We start from the raw sequence: 14,029 nt of genomic DNA, 5'->3' as shown, positions 1-14,029 counted from the left end.
TCTTGTTACTATAGCAAACAAATGAAGGTTATCAGAATGACAGCATCTGCTTTATCTGTCAAAAGGTACGTAGGGGTACCTAAAACCGAACATCTTCCCCTACAATCTGGAACCCCAGGTGCATGTTTACCATCCTCAGACGCTCCAACACATCGAGAACTCCCAAGCAACATTTTAAGTTTCATAACGCTCTTAAAGACCATAATTTACTCTACAAGAGTGTTATAAAGCCAACATAAAACCAAAATGTTACTAGGGCTGTTAAATTTACTGCCGGTCACCTAGAAGTCTTGAAGCTGTTCATACTAATGCTTGGCGTACTCTACCGCCCCATCTTGGAATAGTTCATTCAATTCGTTCACGGATCCACTGATATCTTGACGTTCCACCAACAAACAGAACTAGATATCCAACTTTTAGCTCTCGAGTATACTGAAATAAATTGATTCGCTGAGTGATAACCGGTGAGTATTTTTTCACACATCTACTCCAGAATTCCTCACAAACTATTTCCAACTACTTCGTAGTACTCCGCGTTGAAGCTGTGGTTCTTGGTCGGCCGACTCTTTGGATATGTTAATGGCCTAGAATTTATGATAAACTCCACTTCTATCAAAATCGTTTTTATTGTCTCACCGATGGTGATACTTTTATTGACTGTTAGTACGTTTGTGTTATGGACCTAAAAGTACCTTGCATCAACATAGGTTTCTGACTCAGGCAATTGGCCCAATAAAAATTGAACTGAGAAAGAAATCTGCAACCCAAAAAACTCATTACAATGAGTACATCGGATATTCGACAAATACCTGAGACGTCTTCCATTTACAGGCTAGTAAAGATTACACCACACAGGAGTTTTCTTTCCTTTTCACGTTTCTCGTACAACAAAGCTGTACAGAAAGGCTATCATTTCAATCAAAAATCTAACTTTTAATAAAAGGCTCGGAGACCCATGATCTTATGTACCAATCGACTCAGCTCGTTGAACTGAACAAATGTCTATTTGTGTGCGTATGTGTGTGTAACTTTTCTTATAGTGTTCCTTAACCGATTGTCTCGCAACAAGTTGCATTTGACTGGGGACAAACCCTAGTTGACCACTATTGAAAATAATCACGATTGGTCATTTCGTTCGGAAGAAAATAGTGTTTCGAACATTACACAATTGGTTCGATAATTCGCTATGAAGCGTTTGCAAAATCCGTAAGGAAGGAAAATATCTTTGATATGTATCACACTAAGGTGGAACCATACGATCGAGAAAAACTTCATCACCGCTAGGTGGATAATGTGGATTTTTTTTAACCATTCTAATAAAACTGTAATAGGCCTTGAATGTAAACCAAAGAAAACGTCCCGCAGAGCAATCAGTGGACAACATGGCAACCGAATAATCATTTCGCCTTCGTTTCCCGCAAAGAGGCGGAAAATGAAAATCGACAAGGTTTACGACAGTCACCCGGGGAGGTGTTCCATCCACAATCTTGCCGGAATTACTACTCCTGCGAAGTGTCTTGGTATGGCTGCCCATGGCATGTCCCATAATAAAGAACGAGATTTTATTTTAAAGGCGGGCAGTTTTATTTCTATCTACACCATCATCCAATTCGAATTCCATAAACGATGCCGGTTTTAAAAAATGTTACGTCCCACGCAGGGTTGGATTTCCAGAATCACATCGAAGACACAGAATGGATTTGATTTTATTTGTTTGCCTGAGGAAAGCAATTTAGACACATAAATGGGTGTTTCTTTGTCTGGCAAATTCGACCCTGAGCCCACGTTCCGGTCAGTTGAACCCAGAGAGAAAGATGAGCAATTGAAGACACACGTTAATTTGGACACGTATCATTCTCGTTTGGATATCCCATGACATCCAGAGCACTCAATCGAGGTGAATAATGGAGACCGGAATGAACATCGAATTGCTGATTGAAGGATTGCGGATCAAATTTCATGACTTTGAAAGTCGACAAATGAATTTTCAAAAGTTTTTGGACATATTGGCCACGTTCTGAAAACCTGGTTTCTTTAAGGTAGTGTACAAATTTGGAGTAGATCAAAACCCCATCTTGCGACTTATTAAACATCGTGATTTAAGAAAACATGCACAGCAGATGGCTTTTTAGACACAGGTCACGTGTATAATTGTCATAAAAAAACAAGCACTTTTACTGTAACTCTTCGATTGGTTTTAAAAGCGGAATATTTTCTTCTCATTTCCGTTGTTTTTGTTTTAAAATTCATTTTCCATTCTGCTTTACTTTACAAATTGACCACTTTTAATATCATTCATCAGTTTCTCTTCTTCTGGTCTGTACGTACAAATTTCGTCTAAAAACCACATGTTTAATCCGTATTTTATTCTCCTTCCGGCAGGTCTATCTCGTTTTCCGGGGTGGAGGCAAACACCAAGACGACTCAACCGGGCTCGGCATGAAGCCATCGGGTGCCAAATTCATTAGCCGCTCCCACGGGCGCACATTCGCTAATGCCAGCAGCGTGACGACCTCCACCGCACAGTTGGGAGGAAACATAGGTAAGTGTTCCGGTCTAGCCACATTCTCACGCTTGGCAACAAGCATGACGGGCGACACATTTCAAAGAACCGACAAATTAGACACCGCATAGGTAGGATGATTATTTTTCAGCACACCCCTCGGAAATGGCATTCCACCATTGGTATTTGTTTTTAACTATTCGTGTCGTCATCATCTATAAAAACAAAACTCACGGTCCGTTTCTTGCAAAACGATCTTCTTCTTAGAATTGGTTGAATCTGTACACAGAATTATAAAATTAGTGATATGGATATTTTTTGCACAGCTGATTTTTTGTACAGTCTGATAATAACAGGTGTTCGGATGAGGTACACTACTGGTTAAACAAAATCGATATTCCAACAGCTTATTGTCAATGTTCGCCGGTATGAACTTTTTGATACACTTAGTTCTGTTCGTTTATCATTGGGGTAGGAAAATAATTAGAAATTATCATAACAAGCGATACAAACGACACACAACAATGGTTTCTTCAGCAAAGTGCCTCAAAATCGAAAAAGGAACAACTTTCTAAAGCATCGTAAAATGCTAAAACTAGAAATACAGAAAGTAAAAATGTTATCTCAAAGTGTAATGGAACCACCCTGTTTCAATAAATAACGAAATTAACCCTAAACAATTAGCTTTGATTTTGCTGAAGTCATTTTGCTTCTACAATATCATCTTCAAGGTAAAAATATTTTTTCCTCCTAATTTTCCGGCGTGACTCTTCGTGCATTGTTCGACTTTCTTACAAAATGAGATAACTTATTCCAGCGACGATGGGTGCTGTGCAAATGTTCGTTAATACATCATCAACGCTGTAATCGATTTTAAATTGGCATGGTCTAAATCCGTAGTCACGTACATCGTGGCATACGACGGGCTTATATTATTATTGCGTCCCTCCCTTTTAATGAATTTTGATGCAATCTACTTTCCATAACTGCATCCGTCCAGCAGCGCATAAACAAAACTTGTTTATTTTCATTTAATTTAAATCAATTCAAAACTTGCGGAAGGCAGCTGGTTACGCCTGCCTTCGTTGGTCAAAATTGCATGTGGGTAACGTTCGTTTTCGAGTGCAACCGAATGGTCAACCAACAAGCCAACAAATGCCGCAGAACAAAGGGATTAAATTAAATTAGAAAAGTATCATCCTCGCGTATGCACTGCTTTCTATAGGGAACAGGACAGATTAACCCACTCATCGGTGATGGTGTTTTTCTCGATTTTGGAAAATACAAAAGAACATGTAAGAGGAATGGCGAACTACTACTGCTGGACTACATCAAGTTTTTCGATAAATCTGGCAATAATGGAGGAGAAGACCACCAGCTGTCATCGAGAGAAAAAGTAGAATCATTGAAATTTCACACGGTGTGGTATAGGAAATGAAGTATATTTTTGTTATAAAAAAAAATAAAGATGTTTTCCAAAAAAAATCTAGGGGTTAGAATTTTAAAAGCACAGAAAATAGACATGATATCTCCTTTTTTATATTTTTTTCGAATAAGCAGTTAATGCTTAAGATTATTGAATTTCTAACCCCACAACCTAAAAATTTGTATAACTTTGTATAGGCATTTTAATCCTCATTTTTTATATCATGCCATGTCAAATTTCCATGATTCTACTTTTTCTCCAAACTTTTCCAGGTGGCAGCACTGATGAAGGAACCTCCCCCATGAGCTCATTTTCTTTTCCTACGTCAATATCATAAATCATTCAAAATCATACATCAATCAGATTTTAATTTCATTTTGTCAAAGTTATCACCGTTGTATGTCTTCTTCTTATTTTTATTTGAGTTCCTCAATAATCAATCGGCACAAATTTCTTGTATTTTTTAATATTCATTGTTTGTTGTCCCGGGATTTGGGATGAGACTTTTCGTACAACCTGACAAATCTCGGGATCCCGTAATTTTCGGCATTTTTGAGAAAAACCTATTTTTTGCTTTGAAACAGTTTTGTTTATGAGTTTTGCCGAAATTTTGTGTTTTGCATTGCGCGGCTGGTAGGGTAACCGTACCCTTAGTGGAGGTAGCACCAATAGTGGAGGTAGTGGGGTTTTCATGAGATTTATCATAATTATACACTTTACGATGGTTGATGTTGATGCGTCGTGCTTTAAATATCATGTTAAATGCAACTTATCTTAAGATTTCGCTTGAAAAACTATTGAAAATAATGATTTTCCTTAACAAAATTGACTCCCTTGCACCTATAGTGGTGCAACTGTACCAATAGTGGCGAGTCTCGTAAGAAATCAATGGATAGCACCACTATAGGAACCAAAATTATTTTTTAACGCCACTAAAGGAACAGTGTACCCATAGTGGTGCAAGCAATATTTGGTAATTGTTGATGTTATATGACATCTATCTCATTTTTGTTAGCAAGTTTATTAGTTTATCTATTGACTAAGATATTAAAGCAGTAAATTTCCCATAATTATCAATTTAAAAAAAATATTTTCTTTTGTTGATCTACTAATACCTCCACTATTGGTACCGTTGCCCTAATAAAGTTAATTAGTTCAGTGCGTGTTGGTTCTTGTTTCGGACGGCAGAACGATCGCGATAGTTTGCCGAAATTTTGTGTTTTGCATTGCGCGGCCGGTAATAAAGTTAATTAGTTCAGTGCGTGTTGGCTCTTGTTTCGGACGGCAGAACGATCGCGCGATTTGCCGAAAATTTGTGTTTTGCATTGCGCGGCCGGTAATAAAGTTAATTAGTTTAGTGCGTGTTGGCTCTTGTTTCGGACGGCAGAACGATCGCGATAGTTTGCCGAAATTTTGTGTTTTGCATTGCGCGGCCGGTAATAAAGTTAATTAGTTCAGTGCATGTTGGCTCTTGTTTCGAACGGCAGAACGATCGCGCGATTTGCCGACATTTTGTGTTTTGTTTTGTTTTTCCCTTAGGACGGTTCGTAAGTAAATTGATGAATATATTTTATTATTTTTACAGCATAAACTGTTATTGACAAACGCTCTATATTGTCGAATAGAGCTCCCTATTATTCACCTTTCCCACTAACACAAATTTTCCTTCCCGAGACATCTATGAAGATAGTATGGGTTCCCTGCATCTTCACTAGTAGATGTTGAACTAACATTCCTTCCCTTCCTTCCGTGATTGTAAGGACGTGGCCAGGTATACAACTGCTACTGTGTAGGAAAAGGTACTAATCCCAAGTACCAATTTGCGACAATATACAGTAGATTGCTCAATTCAAGCTCTGTCTGGTGGGGGGGCGGGTGTCGCGGGAGAGGGTTCTCTTCGTCGACTTCCCCTCATTTGAATGGAGGTGACGGGCAGGGAATTTCTTTGCGGTTTATCACCTCAGAATGCAAGTTCGCATTGTTTTCTTTCGTTCTGAGGTGATAAACCACAGAGAGATCTGCTTCTTGTCACTTTTGTTTAAGGGAGGGGAGGTCGACGCGGAGAGTCCTCTCTTGCGACATTCGCCCTTATTCCAGATGGAGCTTGAATTGAGCATTGTATAGCCACCCACGATTTGTACAATCACATATGCTATGCTATGTTATGCTATGCTATGAAACAGTTTTGTTTATGAGTGGGTAGTGAGAACAGGAACAGTTTTTTTCAGGGGTAAAAGTTCATATTATTAAAAGATCAGATAGTACACAGTTCAAATTAAAACTCAATTTGTTCTTAATTTGAATCAATTTATTCGAAATACGACTTCAAGAAGCAAATATTGTTCACGTTTTTATATCCTAGGTCTAGGTTTTGATCAGACACTAAACAAAATTAAAGTGAAGAAAGAGAGATTCTATCGTGTAATGCTCTATTGACCTTTTTTTTAATGAGGCCTCCTGTTCGTTGACGTGGAACATATGAACTCCATCCAAATGTCGCATGGCTACAAAAATTGATGTTTTCACTCCTCATTCCAAACTACTCACTTTTCGCAGCAAGAAGTAAGAAATAAAAAGTGAAAGGTGAGAGTCATCCTCACTACCCACTCATCATTTCATACTTCTCATTGCGAAAAATAAAAAGTGAGAAAAAGGAAGTGTAACATAAAAAGCAAGAAGTAAGACTTCTCAATTATCCTCAATTATCAGTTTTTGCAGATTGAGGTGAGAATAGAGGCGACCAACGACAGTGACCAACGGACGTTCTGGCCGAATTGAAAAAAATGGCCGTTTGAACGACAGTTTCAAACACATGACTTGTTCGGCCAAATGACTTTTTAGTCTAGTGTAGTCTACAAATACACAGCCATCACTTGGAAGAATCCTGGAAAATGATAGAATAGACTATTTCTATAGGTTCAAGCGCCATTACTCGCCCTCTGGAACGATAAAAGGAAAACAAACAAAAACGAAAGAATTAACATCCCAACAAACAACGACAAGCTACAAATAAGCATCTAGGTTGAATTATTGTTTATTTGTGATCTTTGTAGCTGAATAAAATGGATGCTGAATAATTTGCTAGACAGATTTCATTTCAGCATTTAATCTAACTAATATTCGACATGGCCTATTTATTTGTTTACTACCTTTATTTGAAGTCGAACTTACGTTTTCGTTATATCACATTTCAGCACATTGGGGAAGTTTAACAATGTACTGAACTGATGATTTTTAAAGTTCTCTGTTCGACTATGATGTGATGCTCTGAAAGGGTGGTCGAATTGAGTTTGAATAGTAAGTTAATAAGCAGGCATTAGACATCCTTCTTAACCTTTGTCCTTCTTAACCATTGGATTTCAAATTTATCTGATCTATCGCACAATGGGAAAAAACATACTTTTTCAGTTTGAGAGAAAATCTGGGTTCTAGATCTGGGAAATTTGATTTATAGAAAAATAATGATTTATTTTCATGACATGCTTTTTATTTTCGTGATTTATTAAACTGTCGGAGATTATAACGAACGAAACTGCTGGAGCAATAAAAAAAAATGCATTCATGCGGAACTAAATTTACTAAAAGCCGGACATAACGCCGTTGAATAACATCGGAAAATTATTGAATCTTTGATGTGTGGAATCCCAATATTATCGCATGGATGTTGATTTTTATTGCGGCGAAATAATTGAAATTATCTTAGCATTTCACAATCATATCGCAACCGATTATCAAGAGATTCGGAGGAAGGCCGAATATACATTGATTTTATTTTCATAAATTCATAAATAGCATTGGGGACGGATTTTATTTTATCGTTTATCGACATTATTTTTACGTATTTTTCCTAGTGTGCGATGGTTATGACTGGTTGAACAATGGTTGAAATAAAAAATTGTACAGTTATTAACAAACTGTAGTTTGACAGATCGACTTATTGAATAAGAGTCCAATTATGATTCATATTCAGCAATAAGATTATTTATGTTATGCATTGAGTGAGCCATATCTAACAAATCAAGGATGGCGCGGATGACAACGTTACCGGCGGATGATCAAATGACAGCAGTTCGAGACCCGATTTAGGAAAATTTTAAAATGATTAAATGAAAATAGCAATTGCTTCAAAATACGTTCATTGAAGATCTTACTGATGTTACCTTCTATGCGTTATTATTTTCGAGGAATTCACATGTAGCTGAATTGAGGCTTAGTAAAATGCTTATTAAATGTTTAACGAATCAGTTAATAAAGTTGTTTTTCAAAATGAGATGATGTAGTTGTATAAATTCGCCAAAATTGTGTGAACAAAGCTTGAACAGAAGTTGTGATAAGAAATAGTACAGACATAATTCAACACAGCGCTGAATTAAATCATCACACTGATGTTAGTTCAACTAGTGAATGTTTGTTGGGATCAACAGACTAAAAGACATAACCGACACACTGCGGATAATTTCCACGATCGCAGTCACAGGAATGAAAACGATGCCAACGCTCTGGACAAGAGGCTTCTGGACGCGAATATACACGATTTGAGAAATGGATAGGCATGTTTCTAACAATTATTTTCAAAATTCGCGAAATTCTGCGACCAGTCGCAATCGACGCATGTTTCAATTTTTCGTGCAACACGCTTACCAAATTCACGTAATTTCATACCTGACCTGATCCTTACTGTACCAGTGCAAGCCGCCTCCAAATGCAGCACATTGACAGTAACACACAGCATATGGCCGCGAACCGAGCATCGTAGCTTCAAACTATTATAGGGACAGTGCAATACAGTGGTTTGACCACCAATCCATGCAATGGAACAGTATCACTCGAGAAACCAATAATATTTCTAATTCAATAATGATCAACATTATGCAACGTACACACCAGTCAAGCAGTTTGACGAACATTGACTCCGCCCCCAAGAAAACGCTTCGGTTGCTGCTTTGTTTGAACGTGTATGAAGTTGTTCGAACAACCATTTGACAGTTGGCGGCTCGGTTGGAAAAAATTAAAACGGTTTGATTTTGGTTTGAGTTGTCGGGGGTGGAGTCAAGGTTCGCCGAACATGTTTGAGCATTTGTAGTGAAGTTGCACAAACCCCCATATATTTTTTGATGGTTGGTGCTCAAGTTGGCGCTTCGGTCGTTCGTGTGTTATATTGTTGGTCGAATAAATTGATTGTTCGTGCCGCTGTTGGCAAAACTTGATGGATGTTTGAATAAACGAGAGGTGGAGTCAATGTTGGTCAAACTGCTTGACCGTGTGTACGTTCCATTAAGCACCCGCGCGCGGCTGCGCATAGAAAGTTCGATCACTAACTTCAGCGAGACCCGTGTCCCGGCGGCATAGGACTAGCCGACACCAAAAATATCAGCGAAAACAAAACAGAAAAAATATGCTGCCAGAAAACAAAACACGACCTGCCACGCGCAGAGCCTACTTCGATTAATCCTTGTTCGGCCAAATGACTTTTTTTGCCAAAAGACAAATTCTGCCGGATGAATTGGCCTTGCTTACAAACTACCATTCATTTTCATTTATTTAGTCTACATCTAAACAGATAACACTGAATCAACAATTTGACGCCACAATACTCGGTTCGAGGTCGCATCTCTCCATCCTCGAATGCGCCCCACGCTCGCCAAGTCGCCTGTCCGGCATTCTTGCAACATGTCCTGTCCATCGTACCCTTCCGGCTTTAGCTACCTTCTGGATACTGGGTTCGCCGTAGAGCTGGGCGAGCTTGTGGTTCATTCTTCGCCGCCACACACCGTCTTCTTGTACACCGCCAAAGATGGTCCTAAGCACCCGTCTCTCGAATACTTCGAGTGCTTGCAAGTCCTCCTCGAGCATTGTCCATGTTTCATGTCCGTAGAGGACAACCGGTTTTATTAGCGTCTTGTACACGACACATTTGATGCGGTGGCGAATCTTTTTTGACCGTAGTTTCTTCTGGAGCCCGTAGTAGGCCCCACTTCCACAGATGATGCGCCTTCGTATTTCACGGCTAACATTGTTATCAGCCGTTAGCAAGGATCCGAGGTGGACGAATTCCTCAACCACCTCGAAGGTATCCCCGTCTATCGTAACACTGCTTATCAGGCGGGCCCTGTCGCGCTCGGTTCCGCCCACAAGCATGTACTTTGCCTTTGACGCATTCACCACCAGTCCAACTTTTGTTGCTTCACGTTTCAAGCGGGTGTACAGTTCTGCCACCTTTGCAAATCTAGACCAACATTTGAAAAAGGCGTAACAGCCAAAACTTATTCCTTCGGAATCTTTAGCTACATACATAGCTATATACATAGACAAAATACTGGAGGGATCAAATTTTGGCTGTTACGCCCTTTTCAATTGTTGGTCTAGAAATGTTCGGCCGACAATGTCCATGTCATCCGCGAAACAAATAAATTGACTGGATCTGCTGAAAATCGTACCCCGGGTGTTACACCCGGCTCTCCACATGACAGCTTCTAGCGCAATGTTGAACAACAGGCACGAAGGTCCATCACCTTGTCTTAGTCCCCGACGCGATTCGAACGAACTGGAGTGTTCGCCCGAAATTTTCACACAGTTTTGCACACCATCCATCGTTGCTTTGATCAGTCTGGTAAGCTTCCCAGGGAAGCAAACTACCATTTCGGCCAAATTACCAGTTCGGCCATCATTCGACAGTATGTAACTTTCAGCAATCAGTTTTCGGCCTTATAATCATTTTGCACAAACGTCCAATAATGGGGCTAACAGTAGTTTGGCCGAATAACCCGCATAATGAAAAACGACATACCATATATTCAAAATTACATATGCGTTATAAGATATATTGTCACTATTCACTTCATTGTTAGCATACAATTTTAAGCTGAATTCACCATACCAGCTCTACATCAACACTTACTGTTAATACATAACATGCTGTCGATGTGTAATTATATAGTTCTGCAATTGTACATCTACCAACTGATGTATGGTACATCGAAAATTTTGTTCGAAAAAACGACCTGATTTAAATGTTAATTATACTTAACCGCCTATTACTCATATGGTCGTTTGGCCGTTTACCATCTGAGCTGCTGTTGAAATAGTATATGAGACTGTCCATTTATAGTTAACTACTATTAGTGAGACCATCGCTACAATCACACTTATTCTCTTCAATTATAGCAGATGTGGTCTACGTATGGTCCATGATTATGCGGGAAACCATAAGGCTGAATCCCATCTGGCAATTAGGCAATTTAATTTGGCCGAATAAAAGACAGGATCGCCGTCTTCGACCAGAGGTCGCCAAGACTGATTACTTAACACCTAGCATAAGCCAACGTACATGACATTTACGCCACACCCAGTGGACCAGTGATTCGCTTTACGAAAAGTTTTCTCCTCATTATGGCGGGAATCAAACCCACGCTTCTCAGCACGCCCAAACGGCTACTGGTGCCACTATTCGCACGGCCATGAAGCCCATAAAATAGAGATCATTCGACTGAAAATGTAATTTACCCTAACGAGTCATATGCATTGGCGTAACTAATGAAAAAAATTAGGGGGAGGGGGGGCTAACTTTTTTTCTATTCTTACAGTCAAACACAAAAAAAGTTATTGTTTTTGTTCAACTGTCCGCAAGTTGGCCTACCAAATAGCTATTTCAATACATCCAGTAACGACTTGAACACCTCTGACATAAAAATCTAGAAATGTCGTGGGATTCCCAATAACTTTAATACGTAAAAAACTTAAGAGCTTTACTGCCGCTAACCGCAAGTCGAGCACATCTGTATATGGGCCTCCATATACAGATGTGCTCGACTTGCGGTTAGCGGCAGTATAGATACATAAGGCTTTCGAGTTTTACATGTCCATTAGAAATAATTTCAAATTATTGTGGGCTTCATGGCCGTGCGGTTAGCGACGTCAATCGTCTAGACGCATGTACTAGGAAGTATAGGTTCGATTCCCCCCGGTAAGGAGGAAACTTTTCGTGATCGAGTGTTATGTGTCCTGTCTGTTGTCTCATGCTAAGTGTTAAGTGCTCAGTCTGTACGACCTCTGGTCGAAGACGGTGTTTCCTGTCCTTTTACATTTTAGTTACCTCTCCTTGAAATTTCAGGGTTTACCGAGCTTTTTTTTTTGGATTTCAAGGATTATGGATTTTTTTCGGATTGTCAAAGAAAATCGGAAATTCAATGTTTTCCGGAAATAGCAGCAACATAATGAATACTTTACCAGAGAAATCTGCAGAAAAAAATGCCTGCAACGGCCGCAGGTGGCTACCAGACGGCTTTTCCGCAAAATTAGAACGTCCGTGAATGGTCTTTTGTACAGTTCGTCCTAGACCAACGATTTTCTTCTAAACAATTTCTGATAATGACCAGGGAGTTCAATGCTCTTTACCATAAAATATTGCATAGAGTTTTCCACCTTCGCCAAAGGTATAATAATCAGCATTAGCATTTGGCAGTTCGCACAACCTCGTAGGTGGTACAAGCCAAGACTATTGTATGAGAGTAGCATCACTTTCATCCGTTACCACAGATATTGATTTGGGACTAATCACTAACTCTTAGACGCCAGCAATGAACTCTCCAATAGTCGAGATCTGTCCTGGCCACGTCCTTGCGAATGCTGAGGAAGGGGAAGGATGGTTTGTTGGACTCCTACTTACGAAAGATGCAGAGAACTCTACGACCTCTCATAGGTGCCACGGGAGGTTTTTGGGATTGCGTGGAAGGTTATAACAGTAGGAATCGTTTTGGTATAACGTGAAACACAGAAAGAACTAAGATAGAAATACAAAGTAGGAAAGGGACGAGCCTGGATTTGAACCCACGACCTCCTGCTTATAAGGCAGAAGCGGTAGTCACTAGACCACCGAGATCGTCACCTTCGCCAAAGGTATAATAGTAGCCCAAAAATATATGTACTGCGCAAACCAATGAATGATGAATTCTAACATAATAATACTTAAAAAGCATTGGCGTAAATAAGGGGGCGCTAGGGGGGGCTTAGCCCTCTCTAGAAAAAAATTAGCCCCCCCTATGATTTGATAAGTTAGTTAGCAGTGATATCAGTTTTCAACATATAGCATAATGAATTACCGAAAAATTTTGAAGACTAAAGAGTTATCTCTCATATTCACTCTATCATACTTAATGAAATGAGTGGAAGAAAAATTGGCTTGTTTCTGAATTCTGAGAAAGATTCCCATCAGCATCCGGGAAGGATTTTCATCAGAATACGAGAAGAATTCTCACTTCAATGTCTAAGGAATTCTTTTCGGATTCATCGAAGTATTCCAATCGTAATCCAGAAGAATCCAGAAATCCTACTGTATTGTTAAGCAATACCCTTGGGAATCTGTGAAAAATACCCTTTAAAATCCATCCAATCGTTGATTTGCTCCGGAATATCTCCAGATTCGTTTTAAGATTGGTTTAGGAATTCCTTGACAAATCAGAATCCTTTGGCGATTTGTTTTGTAATCCTTTGAAGATTTAATTCGGAGTCTCTCGACGTTTTGCAAATGATCTGCGTTGGGATCTCTAGACGATAAGGAATCCGGCTGACGATTAGCTTCAGAATCCCGCGAAGAATTGCTTCAGAATCATTCGACGTTTCGTTTCGGAATACATCGACGGTTTGCTTCAGAATTTCTCATATATTTTGTTCAGAGTCCCTTAACGAAATTTTTTAGGAACCATTCGACGATTTGCTTCGAAATCCTTTGATGATTTGCATCGGAATCCCTCAACGGTTTGCTTCAACATCCTTAGAGGATTCCCTTCGGGATCGCTGGAGGATTCTTTTCGAAATAACTGAATGATTAATTCGGAGTCGCTAGACGATTTGCTTCGAAGTCCTTCGACGGATTGCTTCGGAATCCTTCGACGATATGCGTCTTTATCCCTGGAACATTGCTCATGAAATACCTGGAACCATCATATTGGAATTCCTGGAGGGTTTTCGACGAAATCCTTGGAATATTTCCCTTCAAATTCCTGAAATATTCCCGTCGAAATTCCTGGAGGGTGAAGGATCCCTGGTACATTCTCGTCCGTTGGAATTCCTGAAACATTCCCTCCGAAATCTCTGGTGGATTC

At 39.5% G+C, this 14,029-nt stretch overlaps 1 protein-coding gene across 1 annotated transcript in view; it reads left to right on the top strand.

Moving 5' to 3' along the window:
* The window catches only part of LOC134211567 (uncharacterized), a 722,476-nt gene that overhangs the window by 646,000 nt on the left and 62,447 nt on the right, over positions 1-14,029 (top strand). Inside the window, exon 14 of the mRNA XM_062688552.1 lies at positions 2,383-2,542. Within this exon, the coding sequence (XP_062544536.1) occupies positions 2,383-2,542 (160 nt within the window). The remainder of the gene's footprint in view (positions 1-2,382; positions 2,543-14,029) is intronic.

This window comes from Armigeres subalbatus, chromosome 2, assembly GCF_024139115.2.
Source record: "Armigeres subalbatus isolate Guangzhou_Male chromosome 2, GZ_Asu_2, whole genome shotgun sequence".
Lineage (NCBI taxonomy): Eukaryota > Metazoa > Arthropoda > Insecta > Diptera > Culicidae > Armigeres > Armigeres subalbatus.
Note: the sequence above shows the minus strand (reverse complement) of the source record. Positions and strands in the feature narration are given on the sequence as shown.